This window comes from Rasamsonia emersonii (assembly GCF_000968595.1).
Source record: "Rasamsonia emersonii CBS 393.64 chromosome Unknown ctg1118621760004, whole genome shotgun sequence".
Classification (NCBI taxonomy): domain Eukaryota; kingdom Fungi; phylum Ascomycota; class Eurotiomycetes; order Eurotiales; family Trichocomaceae; genus Rasamsonia; species Rasamsonia emersonii.
In genome coordinates this window covers 1-15,436 of record NW_013563283.1, presented here as the reverse complement: position 1 = coordinate 15,436, position 15,436 = coordinate 1, and the positions used below count along the sequence as shown (strand labels likewise).

Here is a 15,436-nt window from a genome sequence, read left to right as displayed (position 1 = left end):
TTCCCGTGGCTATCTCCTCGGTATTGCTTGGGTTGTTACAATTGCCGGACAAAAGGCCCAAAACTACGGACCTGAACACGCTGCCGTCTGTTCCGGTTCTGTGGTCTGCTACCAAGGTCAGGTACGATGAGGCATGCTCTCACTGTGCTGATGCCATGTTTCTACGAGGTCCCTAAAGCGGTCGCAGGACACTCCGATGGCCTATCTGGCAGAACAGACTAAAGAATTGCTCGCTGATGCCGCATGGCTCCTCTTACTTTGACATCACCGAGTCGTTTTCAGTACTGTCCTTGGACAGTTTCACCTTCCTGGACCCTAACAATCATAATGGTCTCTTTGTTTGCAGACTGCAGCGATGTGAATGCCTCCAGGGACAATGTCCTGCTGCCATCAATGGACCCGGCTCCCAGGGTTCCCTTGGCTTCCTATCTAAGTCTACTGCTGAGTAGTGCTTATGAGCAGTAGACTAGACATGGAAATCAGTATTATATTAATAATTGACTGCACGTAAATTGCACAGTGTGACCATCCAAGGTGACACTCGTGCTCAGCTTGCTCGATCACAGCAAGGATAGATGACATTGCTTATCGACAACTACCCCACCCGACGATACAGTACATGCCAAGGTTCACCGTTCTGCAGGGTCTGCACAGACATTGCTAAATTCAATAAGCTTTGGCCCCAACCAACGCGATCCTGGACCTAGTTCGATGTGCTGCATCATCCCCGTCTGGCCACGCGTCCTATCGCAGGGATCTGCCTCGATAGGACCGTCATATCGTCCCAGTGACTAGCAAGGTGCAAGACATGCATGTACTGTGCATACATGCATTCTAGTACCAGACGACCTTATCCTCGTTCAGCTCGCCCTTCTCTGCCATCTCCTTCAAGGTGACTTTGATCCTCTCCACCAGGGCCTTGCCATATTCCGGCCCGAGAGGCGGGGCTGGCTTGGAGGTATCCGGCCGCAGCCAAGGCAGTGGCTTCAGACCCTTTGCAGCCGTGCGCATCACCTCGACGCCCTGGTCGTCATATCCCGCGCCCGTCAGCACGGCTATGGGCGGCCTCGAGTAGTTCTTCGAGCCCAGATCGTTGCTGGGGTTGGGAGGCGCCTCTCCTCGAAGAATCGCCGGGATGGCCACCTTCCCTTCTTCCGGCGACATGATGAAGTGGACAACTGCAAGGAGAGACTAATCAGCTTGGCAGCTCCGAGAGGAGAGAGAGATCCTTGATTGATTGATTGCACCTTCGTATTCTGGTTTGAGATTGGCGATGACGCCCTCGCCAATCTGGGTGGTCTTTCCACAGAGGATCACGGGGGCTGGCTCCGACATGGTGCTCTGAAGAGAATGGCTGGCGGAACGTTCCCTGGTGTTTTGCGTGCAATGGAAGACTCGACTGCGACCAGGAGGAATCGCGATCGGAGGGGACCCTGGCCGTTAATACGTGAGTGCTCAGCGATGCTACGCCGCAAAGGTCGCGGCCTCGGGCATCCCATTTTGGCTCCTCCTGCCCCTCCCCCACCCGCTGCAAACATCTGTTGTCGCTGACGGGAATGGCATCATGCAACCCCGAGCCATTGCCCAGAGGATATCGTCGCCAAGCATCTTCCAGACCCTCCCCCCTGTTGGTTTCAGCATCTGAATCGATTACCAGACTGCCCTGGAGCCATGCTACTGCCAGGCCCTGCGTGAATACGAGTCCCTAGCTTCCGCGATCCACACGCTGGTCACCCGATTCGGGCCGGTCGAACCGCCGTGCGATCAGCGCTCCCCAACTTAAACTCACTTCCAGAACATCTCGGAGGACGGGATTGCATCTCAGCTGCTCCGCCTTGCCCCCATTGAGTATAGTGTCGTCAGATTGGCTCCAGCGGGGCTATATAAAGTCAGGCGTTTCTGAGGGCCCTGGACAGTAGTAGATCGGACGCTTCCCGAACGCGATTCGGGCTAGGAGGAGCCCAGAAGCACGCCTAATCCTTGTTTCTCTGCCTCTGCAACATGCCTCCGTCCGTCAAATCAGAACAGCTGTTCAGTATCACGGGCCTGGTCGCCGTGATCACGGGCGGTGGCTCAGGTGGGTGGCTCTGCATCCCTGCCTTGATTGGGTCTCGCGAGCTGAGGAATCCCTTCTTCGATCAGGCCTGGGCTTGATGATGGCCCAAGCTCTCGCAGAAAACGGTGCAGCGGCCGTGTACATCGTGGGGCGGCGGGAGGACAAGCTGAGAGAGGCAGCGGCCCGCTATCCAAGGTACATACATGCCTACAGAAACATCACTGCCGACAGCACGTGCCCGGAGCCGGATCCTGCACCGAGCTCTCTCTTCTACCAGCCATGTCTGGCAAATAGTCCAGACCAACGTCTAACTTTACTGATCCTCTAGTGTCATCCGACCGCTCCCCGCCGATGTCACCTCTCAAGACAGCCTCAAAGCCGCCGCGGACGTTGTCCGGCAAGAGGTCGGGTACATCAATGTGCTGGTCGCGAATGCTGGGATGGCTGGGCCGGGACTGAAGGGGCTCCCTCCCCGAGCGACAGTCTCCGAGTTTGTCCAGAATGCGTGGAACGTGCCCATGGCCGAGTTCAACGCGGTGTACGGGCTCAACTGCACCGCGGCCTTCTACACCGTCCTGGCGTTTCTCGAGCTCCTCGATGAGGGGAACAAAAAGGGCAATTATCCCCTGAAAAGCCAGGTGATTGCGACAGCGAGCATGGCGGGATTCATGCGCGACGCGCGATATGGGTTTGCCTATTCGAGCAGCAAAGCGGCCCTGATCAGCCTGATCAAGTGTTTCGCCACGTACTGCGTGCCATGGGGAATCCGGTTCAATGCGCTCGCTGCGGGATGTGAGTATTCTCCTTGCTCGGGAGGGCCTGGGGTTAGTTAATTAACCAGTTGCAGTATTTCCGTCCGACATGTCGGATCGACTGTTGACGCCATTCCGCATCAGCAAGGACAAGGAGGTCACCGAGGAGGGTGCGCTGTCTCGGTCGTACATCCCCGCCGAACGGGCGGGTTCGGATGAGGACATAGCGGGCGTCATTCTCTACCTGACCAGCAGGGCGGGGGCCTATGTCAATGGCAGTGTTTTACTTGTGGATGGCGGCAAGCTGGCAGTGGTGCCGGCAACGTATTGAGCACGAATTATCTGTTGCCAAAAATAATGAGACAAAGATGACGACCAAAGAGAACTAACGAAACAAAGACGACGAGACGAAGAGCTGACGAAGATGGTTGACTATAGGTTGGTTATTATTATTTCTTTAATGCTTATGATATGCTTATGACCAGTCAATAATAGATAATTCGAGACTATTGAAACTGGATTATTCACTGATCCAGTAGATACTTTCCAACTACTCTGCGCATAGTACTCCGTATGCAGTTGAACAAAAAAAGAAAAAAAGAAAGAAAAAAGAAAAAAAAAGACAATAAAGACATGAATAACCGTGGCGCTGCACTAGAAACAAGACAGTGCTCTGTAAGACAGCGCACTGGACACGTCAGAACTACTGTATGCAGACAGGGAGCTAGAGCTATTAATAGCTAATTCTGAAAACAATAGAATACTGCACAGTACAGTACATTGATATTAATAGGATAGGATTCTGCTGTGCCGCAAACGGGGCCATCATTGCATGTCATCATCTAGAAAGAAAGATAACAAGCAACAGTAGACCACAGTCATGATTGGTTGGGCAGGTGGCATCGACGGCAGTTGAATTATGCTTTTTTGTCCTGCAGGGTTTGCTCACAACTACCGGATCATGTGATTCGATCGCGTATGCATGCCCTGGCCGTTGGATCGAATTTTCCAGGCACATTCTTTCCTCCTCCCCGGGATGCCATGCCATGTGACAGCGGGACGGCACTGCTGACAGAGTACGGAGTGCTCTGTCCACAGACGCTATAACCAATTCCATAGGCACGGAATTAGTGTGGCTTTTAGGGGCAATTAATTACTCTGTAATTAATTAAATTAATTTAAACAACCAGCGTGGATAAAAATGACAGTATCTCCTTGCAACTCCGGACTCCGGAGAGGAATAACTTTGGTGGCACATGTGGCACCCGTCTGTGCGAGTGGACGCTAGGCTGTTTTTGGGAAAGCGCGGAAGGCGCTTTACTGCACAAACTTCTCCGGAGCTTCAACGGTGGTTTTGTCGACGGGGTGGTATGACCTCCTGGATGCCGTAAATCGCGCACGGAATTCATGGCATAGCCAGTCTGCAAGAGCTCTGGATGAATTGTTGGTCATCTATGACCTGGGCCAGGTGAATTACTAATCAGACGCTCCTTCGACCAGGGCCAGATCCGTTCGATCTGTCAAGATAACTGATCGCTTCCACTAATAACATGGAGTATTGTTGGGCGGAGACGTCAAACGAGACCTGGCGCGGTTGAGCAACACAAGGGCGTGTTAGCAGGCATGCATGTAATAGAATAAGCACCGGAGAAAAACAGCATTAAGGTTGCTCAAGTGCCAGACCAGTATCATGTCTAGCCACCCTTTCACCTTCCTCATCGGGCATGAAATAGGGGGTCAAGGCGGGGACTCGCTGAAGCTTGACAGGCGCAACGCGTCGAGTAGTGCAAATGCGGTCAACGTGGCCGACGGCAGGGATCGAGCTCATTTCCGGATATATCCTCGCCAGGAGGTGGAGGTGGCTCCACCAGCGCGGTATTAGATAAGATCTCTATGCAATTGACGCGGAGTCGGACTAGAAGCCAACAGGAACAGTCGCCCCCAACCTTAGCGCCAGTGCTTGGCGTGCAAGTTTGCTCCGTACTCGTGCGCTTCAATTACACACGCTTGTTCCCGGACGCTGGATCTCGACCAGGGCCGCGTGCCAGATCCAGACATGCGCCGTTTGTCTCCGCACAGCCCATCACGTCTGCCAGATAAACCGTCTGCGCATGGTGCCTGCCAATTCTCCTGACTGACATGTTCCCGCTTTGCTCTTCCAGCTGTCAGTCTGTGATGATCGCGCCGCCATGGCTGCTTCGCGGATTGGAAGGAGGCTGGAGGATTCCCAGGTCTACCTGTTTGGTGACCAGACCTTCGACATAACCCCGGGGCTGGCTGCCCTCCTGCACCGCTCTCATGAGCCGCTGCTGAAGGCGTTCTTGGACGGCGCCTACCAGACCCTCCGCACCGAGGTCAGGAAGCTTCCCAAGACGAAGCAGGCGCCGTTTCATCCTTTCAACAGTGTGCAGGATCTGCTGGCCATCCATCGCAGCGGAAAACTGCACCCTTCTCTGCACGGCGCCTTAGTATGCATCTATCAACTGGCCTCCGTGATCAGGTAAGGCGACGAGTCCTTTGATGTTGTCTGTGATCAAAAAAAAAAATTCGCTGACAATCGATAGCGAGTGCGCCCAAAATGGTGGCCTGTTTTCGCATTCCAATCCGTGCTTGATTGGATTGTGTACGGGGTCACTGGCAGCTGCGACGGTCAGCTGCTGCAGAACGCTGTCGGAGCTGGTGCCCACGGCAATTCATACCGTGGGTGTTGCCTTCCGCGCGGGATGGCGCGCAGTCGAAGTCGGGCAGTCGATCGAGCAGGCGCCGGACGGTGCTCCTTTGCCTTGGTCGCTCATCGTCTCGGGGCTCTCGCCAGACGGTGCGGACAAAGCTTTGGATCGTTTTTGTCGCCAGCACGTGAGTTACCCGGTGAGATTTGACAGCTGTCAGGAACGAGCTAACTAACAGCAACAGCATCTTCCTCCCGCATCGCAACCTTATGTCAGTGTCACAGCAGAACACAGTGTAACCATCAGTGGACCTCCTTTGGCCCTGCGCGCCTTGCGCCAATCTGAGCTTTCCTCCTTTCGGGTATGGGAATCTCCGGTGTATGCGCCTTTCCATACCTGGCGCCTGTTCAGCAAGCATGATATCGAGCAGATTTTAGAATCGACATCACCCGAACAGTGGTCCAACCGCATCGCGTGTTCTCCTGTTCTCTCCAGTTCCTCGGGGAAAGTCGTATCTGCTCGCAGCTACCGAGATCTGTTAGAAGTCGCCCTGGAGGATATCCTTCTACGCCCGATTCGCTGGGAGGATCTGGTGTACGGAGTTTCCTATTTTTCCCAGTTCAGCAGGGACTCTCATATCACTCTTCATCCCATCGGGACCAATGCCGAGAAAGCGCTGTGTGCGGCGTTGAAACAGCAAGGCTACAGTCCGGTGATATCATCCGAGTCTCGACCTGAATTGCAAGAGTTCCAATCCGCCTCATTTAAGACCCCCTCGGGCAGGTCCAAAATTGCAATCGTTGGCATGTCTGGGAGGTTTCCCGAGGCCGAAGATCTCGACGCATTTTGGCAGGTCCTTTTCCGGGGACTTGATGTCCATAAGACGGTGCCTCCATCGCGCTGGGATGTCTCCACGCACGTCGACCCGACAGGCAGAAGGAAGAACACAAGCCGCACTCCGTATGGGTGTTGGCTGAACAACCCGGGACTCTTTGACGCCAAGTTCTTCAACATCTCCCCGCGAGAAGCGCCTCAAGTGGATCCGGCCAGCCGCATCGCCTTAATGACGACTTACGAGGCAATGGAGCAGGCTGGAATGGTTCCGGGAGCCACTCCGTCGACGCAACCAGATCGCGTTGGAGTCTTCTATGGTGTGTCCAGCAATGATTGGATGGAAATGAATAGTTCCCAAGACATCGACACCTATTTCATCCCAGGGGGCTGTCGTGCATTTGTCCCGGGACGGATCAATTATTTCTTCAAATTTAGTGGCCAGAGCTGTAGTGTTGATACGGCTTGCTCATCCAGCCTTTCCGCTATCCACATAGCCTGCAATGCGCTGTGGCAAGGCGATGTGGATACTGCCATTGCCGGGGGCACGAATGTGCTCACAAACCCCGCCTATACGGCAGGCCTCGATCGGGGCCATTTTCTTTCCCGGAAGGGGAACTGCAATACATTTGACGAGATGGCAGATGGCTATTGCCGCGGAGAAGCCATCGCTACGGTCATTTTGAAACGTCTCGAGGACGCCGTTGCCGATCGTGACCCGATCCTTGGAGTCATCCTCGGTGCCTATACCAACCATTCGGCAGAAGCGGAGTCAATTACCCGGCCACATTGCGATATTCAAAGAGCGGTTTTTACCAAGATCCTAAACGACGCCGGTGTGAACCCGTATGACGTTAGTTATGTCGAAATGCATGGAACAGGGACACAAGCGGGTGATATCACCGAGATGAACTCCGTGCTGCAGACATTTGCTCCCACGGCCGGCGCAACGGGACGGAACGACAGCCAAGCTCTATACCTCGGATCCGTCAAGGCGAACGTTGGACATGGCGAAGGGGCAGCTGGAGCTACCAGTCTCGCTAAAGTGCTCTTGATGCTCAAACACAACACCATTCCGCCCCATTGCGGCATCAAATCCCAAATCAACCCAAGATTCCCGACAGACCTTGACGAAAGAAAGGTCTTCATCGCCAGAAAACCCGTTCCTTGGCTAAAACGATCGGATAATAGACCTCGCCGAGTGTTCGTCAATAATTTCAGTGCGGCGGGTGGAAACAGTGCTATTCTGGTGGAGGATGCTCCCGTTGTGGCTCCTCGTGATGGAACGGATCCCCGGTCTTCCCACGTCGTTGCCGTCTCCGCAAAATGCGCTACGTCTCTGAGGAAGAACGTCCAATCGCTCCTGTCGTTCCTTGATAGCACTCCGGCAGATCAAGTTTCCTTACCGGCGTTGTCCTATACGACCACCGCTCGTCGGCTCCATTATCCCCATCGAGTAGTTGTATCTGGTTCAAGCCTTGAAGAGGTCAAGTCAAAGCTTGGCCAGGCGTTAGCCCGTGGCGACGGGACCGTCCGGCCGAAATCAGCACCGCCAGTCACATTCGCCTTTACTGGAAATGGATCGCAGTATCCTGGCATGGGGAAGCAGCTGTTTGAGAATATCCCTTCTTTTCGGTCGGATCTTATCCATCTCGATCAGATCGTGCAGAGTCATGGATGTCCCTCCGTTCTGGAATTTTGTTCTGCCGCTGGAGACAATCTGGACAGCTATTCTCCGTTCGTCATCCAGGTGGCCACCATTTGTCTGGAAATTGCTCTCGCCAGGCTCTGGATCTCGCTGGGTATTGTCCCTCATTCAGTGGTTGGCCACAGCCTCGGAGAATATGCTGCTCTGAATATCGCGGGAGTTCTGTCGGATTCGGATACAATCTATCTCGTTGCCAGGAGAGCGCAGTTGCTGCAAGAGCGTTGTGAACGTGGCACTCATGCCATGCTTGCCGTTGGGGCCTCTCAAGCCACCGCTGCACATCATCTGAGAGGCAGGAATTATGAAATCTCCTGCATCAATGGTCCTGAGGATGTTGTCCTGAGCGGAAAAGTCGAAGATATTCGCGAGATCCAGGCTACTCTGGCGAGCCTCAAGATCAAAGCCACTCTGCTCTCAGTCCCATATGCTTTCCATTCTTCTCAAGTGGACGTCATTCTCGATGACTTCGAAAAGTCGGCGAAAACGCTGAACTTCCGAAAGCCTACGATCCCCGTGATCTGCCCGTTGTCTGCGACTGTAGTTGAGGATTCAGGCTTTTTTGGACCCAAGTATCTCTCCGACCACTGCAGAAAGCCTGTTAATATGCTTGAGGCTCTTCGGGAGGCTTGGAATTCTCGTGTTATTAGCGAGAAGAGCCAAATACTCGAGATTGGGCCGCAGCCATTCTTTACTCAAATGGTGAAATCTGTCCTCAACTCATCCGTCACGACACTGCCATGCCTCAAACGGAAACAAGATACGTGGCCCATTTGGGCGTCAACACTTTCAACCCTCTATGCCGCAGGCGCAAACATCAACTGGATGGAATATCATCGGGGATTCGAAGCGTGCCAGCAAGTCATTCAGCTCCCAACCTATAACTGGGATCTGAAGGACTACTGGATACAAGGCCAGCAAGCAACCGTCTCGAACGCAAAGATGCCTATCGCGGGTCCAGATCCAGTGCTGCCGAAGCTGGAAAGCCCGTCTATACAAAGGGTGGTTGAAAATACCATCCAGAGGGGGAAGGGCTCGATTGTTGTGGAGACTGACATCGGCCACTCGGATGTCTTTGCCATTGCGCAAGGTCACCGAGTTGACAATATTCCCCTTTGCACGCCGGTAAGCTCTGTTCATGCAGTTGGAGCTCATTTGATGATTTAATCTAATATGATTATCGATTCAGTCCGTTTACGCCGAAATTGCCCTTACTCTTGGCACCTATATCCTCGAGCGCTATCTTCCGCAGAGGAAGAATGACTCTCTGATCGATATATCGGAATTGACAATCAAAAAAGCTTTGGTTCCGAGAGGTAGAGGACAGACACAAGCGCTGCGGACATGGGCAGAGGTCGATTTGGGCAAGGGGAGTGTGTTCTGCCGATTCACCAGTGTTAGTATCGATCAGAGATCCCCTTCTACCAACAGGATCACTAACTATATATGCAGGTCGCCGGTCAAAAAACGGCAGAGCACAGCCATTGCATCATTCAACTGCGGGACAAATCCGAGTCCCTTAAAGAAGCGACGTCGAAGATGGCTGCCGCCAAGTCCCGAATGGCGGCTCTTCGCAAGGGCATCGAAACGTGTCAGTCGTATCGATTCAACAAACCGATGATCTATCGAATGGTGGACAGCCTCGCCCAGTTCGATCCCGATTATCGGGGACTCGATGAAATCATCCTTGACAGTTCCGCAATGGACGCCTCGAGTGTTGTCTGCTTTAGCTCTACGAAAAAGAAAGAAGATGATGGCAATGGAAATGGCAAATTTAGTCTTCATCCGGCCTTCATCGATGTTCTTTCCCAGTCGGCAGGATTTGTGATGAACGCGAATGAAAACTCCAATCTGGAACAAGAGGTGTTTGTCAATCACGGCTGGTCGAGCTTTCAGTTGTATGAACAGCTCTCGGAAGCCAAGAAGTATACGACGTATGTGAAGATGACGGCTGCAGAAAACAAGGAATGGCGCGGCGATTTGATCGTCTTGGATGGAGAAAGGCCGGTGGCTAGCTACAAGGGTATTACGGTAAGGGACCTTTGCCATTTGCCGAATTTGCCAAGACATTTCCTGACTTATTTCTTCGATAGATGCAAGGTGTGCCCAGACAACTGCTGCGTATGATCTTGTCTCAGGAAAGGGACTCGCAAGGGGCAGGCCATCAGCACAAAGAATCAGTCGAGACAAAATCATCATTGGGATCAGTCAGTGTCAATCTGGCCAACTCCAGGCCAGAACCTGAATTCTTGAAGAAGAGTCACTCTCCGTCACCGAAAACAGACACTGTCGCTCAGTCTGTGCCGGTCGGGAGAGGTGAATCGAAGCCTGCTGCTGTTGTTTCACCCAATGTCACGACCAAGGCCAACAACGGAATTCAGCAAAAGAAAACGCCAGCAGCTTCGGGGCTCATCCAGCGTGCTCTGCAGATTATTTCCGATGAGAGCGGAGTTGCCGTATCAGATCTGACCGATCCAAGCGAATTTGCAGATCTGGGCATCGACTCTCTCCTGACTCTGTTGATCGCCAGCAGGCTGAGAGAGGAACTGGATGTGGAAATAGAAGCGGCTACTTTTGCCAATCTCCCGACAATCAAGCATCTGAAGGATTTCCTGGAGCAGCAGCATTTTGAACGCGCCAGGCCCACTAGCATGGGTGAACGAGAAAATATTGTCTTTGACAAGGAGGAAGAAGTCGTGCAGAGGCCATTTCCAGAAGAAGAACATTTCAGCGAGTTTGATAATCATAATGATAATAGTAATCATAGCCTACAGACTGATGATCAAACGATAACGATCGACCCAGAGACAGGGAACCAAAGCCAGATGGAGCAGTCGTCAGTTGCTACAAGGGCTCTCGAGATCATTGCCGAAGAAAGCGGCCTTTCTGTGACGGATTTAACAGACGATGTTGAGTTTGCAAGCATCGGGATCGATTCGCTGTTATCCCTCATGGTGGTTGCTCGATGCCGGGAAGAGCTCTCGATCGAGATGAACGATTCCTCGCTCCTCGGTTCTCTTCCGACGGTCCGAGACTTCAAGGAGTTTATATCGGGTGTTGCCAGCAACACGTTGCCAGGGTCTAAGGATGATGACCTGACAGTCACTTCTTCTGCCAGCAGTAGCAGCAGCATGGCTGCTGCATCATCGACGACCTGGGAGGACTCAAGTGAATTTCACTTCTCCCTCAAGAAAGAAGACGCAGTTTTTTCTGGCAGCCCAACAGTAGGCAGCGAGCATGAGCACAAGCCGTCATTATCGTCATTCTCATTGAAGACGGTAGAGGAGCGCAATGATGTCAAAGGATCGGTCCAAGTCAGACCTGCAACCTCGGTCATTCTGCAAGGTCAGCCTCGAACAGCCGCGAAGACCCTTATTCTCTTCCCCGACGGCTCCGGGTCGGCGACGTCCTATGCGAACCTGCCGCGGGTACGATCCGACCTGGCGATCATCGCGCTAAACTGTCCCTATTATCGGCACCCAGAGGAGATGCACTGCATTGATCTGGACGATCTCATAGAGAGCTATCTGACCGAACTGCGGCGCCGCCAGCCGTTTGGTCCATACAACCTGGGCGGCTGGTCATCTGGGGGCATACTCGCCTATCGGGCAGCCCAACGGCTGATCCAAGAAGGCGAGGAGGTGGATTCACTCGCGCTGATCGACGCGCCGCCACCACTGGAAGGGTTAGACAAGCTTCCTCGACGATGGTACGATCACTGCGCGGCAGCGGGGATCTTTGGCAGTTTTCTGCCTTCCGCGCCGGCGGATAAATCGTTGACAACATTGGTCTCTCATTTCGAAGCCAACATGGATGTGTTGCACACCTACCATGCTGAGCCGCTCCCGGAGGGATTCACGCCCAGGACGTCGATTCTCTGGGCGGGCGAGTGCGTTTTCGATGGGGTGCGATTCCCCAAATTCCCCCTTAGGCCTGGAGATCCAGAGGGCATCAAATTCCTGGTCGAGCAGCGATCGGATTTCTCAGCGGGGGATTGGGCGAAACTCTTCCCGGGAGAGCGCGTTGCGACGGAGGTCATGGAGGGTGCCAATCACTTCACCATGATGGTAAGCTGGGCCTTAAAAACAGAAAAGAGAGAGAGAGAGATTTGTGGAATTTAACTGACGAATGTGCAACAGCACCGTGAGAACTCCGCTCGACTGGCAGCTTTTCTGGACAGGGCGACACGATAATGATAGCATGTATGAGCATGGGAATTGGCGTCGGCGTTGGGTCTTTTTTTTCTTTTTTTCATTTTTTTTTTGTTTAGAATGATTCTCCCTCATTTCTTTTCATATGTGGTGATATCTATGCTTCAGTCTTCATTTCTTTTTTATTTTTTTCCCCCCTTTTTGGTTACATTCACATTTACTGTCTGTACTTTTATCACACGTGCTCTGATGATGAGTTTTTATTGTTTTTTGTATTATATTTTGCATACTTTCAAGGGCTGCATGCACGCATGCATATATACCATATACCATACATACCCAGCTAGCTAGTTAGGATTGAAGGTTATGCCAGGTCAGGAAGAACAGGACGAAAGCAAGCTGTTATCTCTTGCTGATCTTGCTTCAGAGGAATTGAATTATTTCTGCATTTTTCATTTTCCTTGCTTAGTATTAAATGTTGTAACACTGGATGCAAGCTTATATATAGCTCTGTAGCGATGTCATGATTCTTATACCAAGGTAGTCAGTCTCAATTGATTAATTAACTATTAATTACGCGATGAATTTTTTTTCTTTTTTCTTTTCTTTTTCTTTTTCTTTTTTCTTTTGTTTTTCTTTTTTCTTTTTGCCTTTAATAGATATGCTTAAGCTTACGATTCTGCTTATGCTTCTTATGAAAGAATGACTGAGAGAATGACTCACGATCGCATTGCATTGCACTGCATTCATTTCATTGCATTCAGGATCTAGGTAGGTACTCTGTATCTAATGTGTATGTAATACCATGTAGTGTAATAATAATGTCTAACTAGTCTATCTTCAACAGGATTATCCTGCACATCTTGTTGGTATGGTATCAACTCACCTTAATCAAGTCAACACAATCCCATTCCATCCCATTCCATTCCATTCCATTCCATTCGAATGAAAGGAAATGAATGGGAAAGGTTATTTATCCCCATAACTCAACTCCATCACGGCCATGACGCTCTTGAACGGCTGCACCACGTTCCGAAGCTTGAGGGCCGGATCGGCCTCGGCGAACAGGCGCATCCAGTCGTCGAGGTCCCGCTCGTGGCTGTTGTGCGCTTGCAGCATCGTCAGGTCGCGTACCCGTAGCGCTGCTTCTTGTGTTTTGGAAGGTGTTAGGGCGGGGGATGAGGAGGAGCCGTTGGTGTTATCAGTATTATTAGTGCTGGCGCTGCCGTTGCTGCTGCTGCTGAAGCCGGCCCCCGCGCGCGGCAGGACAATGTCCATGACGATGATCCGACCGTTGGGCTTCTTCAATGCGGAGATCAGGTGTCGCAGGATGGTGACGCATTCGGCCGAGCGCCAGTCGTGGAGGATCATCCGGAGGAAAAACGCGTCCACGTTCGCGACGGGCTGTGGCGTGAAAAAGTCGTGCTCTTGGAACGTAATCCGCTTTGCGACCGACTCGGACCAGTTTGATGATGCTGATGCCGCTGCTGCTCGAGCGCTGCGGATCGTGTCCGGCAGGTCCTGGACGATCAAGTTCAGGTGCGGAAATGCAGAGGCGAGCGCTGCGCTTGCGTGGCCCATTGATCCGCCGACCTAGATTCATTCAAACGGAGCTGTTATCTCTCCATATCATGGCAAGTAGCAAGCGTCTAACATACGTCGACTACAGTGGCCTCGCCCAGCGACGCCCAGTCAAACCCGTTTACGACATGCTGCATGCTGTTCCCCTCGCTCATGGTCTGGTTCTTCATGTACGAGGCATACTGCTTGCTCAGCTCGGGCGACGACGCCACGTGCTGGAAGATGGGCAGGTCCGTGTCGTGGGCGATGTTGTACGCCGTGTGGTTCTTGGCGTCGGTCGCGCCCCAGCGCTCGGTCGCCTCGACCATCCTGGTCGTCATGGGCGCCGAGATGCTGGTCAGGAAGTAGCCCCATTCGAGCAGGCTCGGCGTCGTCGCGAACGCGGCTGACGTGCTGCTGTGCGCCAGCAGGCCTGGCTCCGGCTCGGTGAAGAAGTCGATCAGGATCGCCATGCGCGCGATGCTCTTGAGCTGGTAATCGGGTACCTTGGCGGCGGCCGCCAGCTCCGAGTAGGCGATCGGCCTGTCCAGGGGGACTAGGGTCGGGATCCGGAAATGGAAGAGCCATCGAAGACAGTAGAATTGGTTATTCTGGATTTCGCCAGCTCAGTGTCTGAAAATCAAACCACTCTCCACTGCTCTTCGTTTCTTAGATGAAGGGAACTCACGTTAACAGCCTGGCGAACCAGATATTCATTCACGTCCGTTGCCAGCAGCTGCAGCTCCGACGCCGCGTCGATGAGCTCCTGCTGCTTGACGCGCAGGTCCTGCGGGGCACCGGGGGGGAGCAACGTCGTGGGCGCATCCCGGTCGAACGAGCGATTGGGATGCCTATGTTGCGCATTGAAGGCGCTGATGGCCTCTGCATTAGCGGCGATGCGCGCAGCCAGGGTCTCGAGGAGCGATTTTGACGAGGAAGAGGGCGTGGACGAGGACATGGTCATGCTGGACTCACATGGGGAGGACAGGAAGATCATTGGGCGAGGCGGTGGATGTGAAAGCACGCCTAGGTTAAGTAGGCCGGGTTCTGGGATCTTGTTAAGTTGTTAGCTGCTTATCAGGGGCCTGAGCTCCGCCTCGAGACGGCATGTTGGCAGATGGAACGATTCTGGAATGAGCTAAACAGGCATGTGAGGGGCAACCCCGCACGTAGCCTGTGGCCCTCGCCATGGCAGATTGCTCGCTGGTCGATCTTCTTCAAAAGCGTCGAGAGTGTGTTGGAGCAGAGGCCAGCATGATTGCTGTTATCATGATTGCTGTCGTCATAAACCGTTGCTAGCATGGAATTGCTGCATTAATATTATTACAGACTCGTTCAGCCATCTGGTGTTCACGTGGCGTGCGCACGGGATCCGAGCGGGGCTTCCATGGCATGCCGGGCCGCATTCCCCGTGACCCAGTCCAATAAAATCTCCGAGCCGGGTCATCCCCCCTGGCTGCACTACTGTCACTAAGCAACTACCCGTGCTCCCGCCCCAACATCGTCCCGTGTTGGTGCGTTGCACCGTAACGTCCATTTTGACCACAACGTCCAATTTTGAATATTTCATCAATTTTCTACCTCACCACAATGCCAAAATCGCCAGATAAAATCGAATCCCGAATCCAGGAGGCCTTAAAAAAGGCTTCATGTCAAAAAAAGCCAAATATCTCTGCGTTGGCGCGAGAATTCGACGTGCCTCGCAAACGGCT

General features: G+C 52.9%; 4 protein-coding genes across 4 annotated transcripts; 2 read left to right on the top strand and 2 right to left on the bottom strand.

Annotated features, from left to right (window-relative positions):
- Positions 1-834: 834 nt before the first annotated feature.
- T310_1835 (uncharacterized protein) lies at positions 835-1,335 on the bottom strand (the record flags this gene model as incomplete). Its single annotated transcript, XM_013475262.1, has 2 exons — positions 835-1,178; positions 1,248-1,335. The coding sequence occupies 2 exons, from the start codon at positions 1,333-1,335 to the stop codon at positions 835-837; spliced, it is 432 nt and encodes a 143-aa protein (XP_013330716.1).
- Positions 1,336-2,001: 666 nt separating this feature from the next.
- T310_1834 (uncharacterized protein) lies at positions 2,002-3,139 on the top strand (the record flags this gene model as incomplete). The annotated part of the gene is made up of 4 exons (XM_013475261.1): positions 2,002-2,077; positions 2,167-2,251; positions 2,385-2,848; positions 2,904-3,139. 4 exons carry the CDS (start codon positions 2,002-2,004, stop codon positions 3,137-3,139), a joined length of 861 nt encoding a protein of 286 aa, XP_013330715.1.
- A 1,858-nt stretch (positions 3,140-4,997) lies between these two features.
- T310_1833 (Polyketide synthase) lies at positions 4,998-12,206 on the top strand (the record flags this gene model as incomplete). The annotated part of the gene is made up of 7 exons (XM_013475260.1): positions 4,998-5,308; positions 5,373-5,664; positions 5,722-9,138; positions 9,203-9,409; positions 9,466-10,044; positions 10,107-12,080; positions 12,153-12,206. The coding sequence occupies 7 exons, from the start codon at positions 4,998-5,000 to the stop codon at positions 12,204-12,206; spliced, it is 6,834 nt and encodes a 2,277-aa protein (XP_013330714.1).
- Positions 12,207-13,133: 927 nt separating this feature from the next.
- Positions 13,134-15,261, bottom strand: T310_1832 (uncharacterized protein; the record flags this gene model as incomplete). Its single annotated transcript, XM_013475259.1, has 5 exons — positions 13,134-13,757; positions 13,823-14,335; positions 14,413-14,771; positions 14,894-15,033; positions 15,092-15,261. The coding sequence occupies 5 exons, from the start codon at positions 15,259-15,261 to the stop codon at positions 13,134-13,136; spliced, it is 1,806 nt and encodes a 601-aa protein (XP_013330713.1).
- Positions 15,262-15,436: the final 175 nt, after the last annotated feature.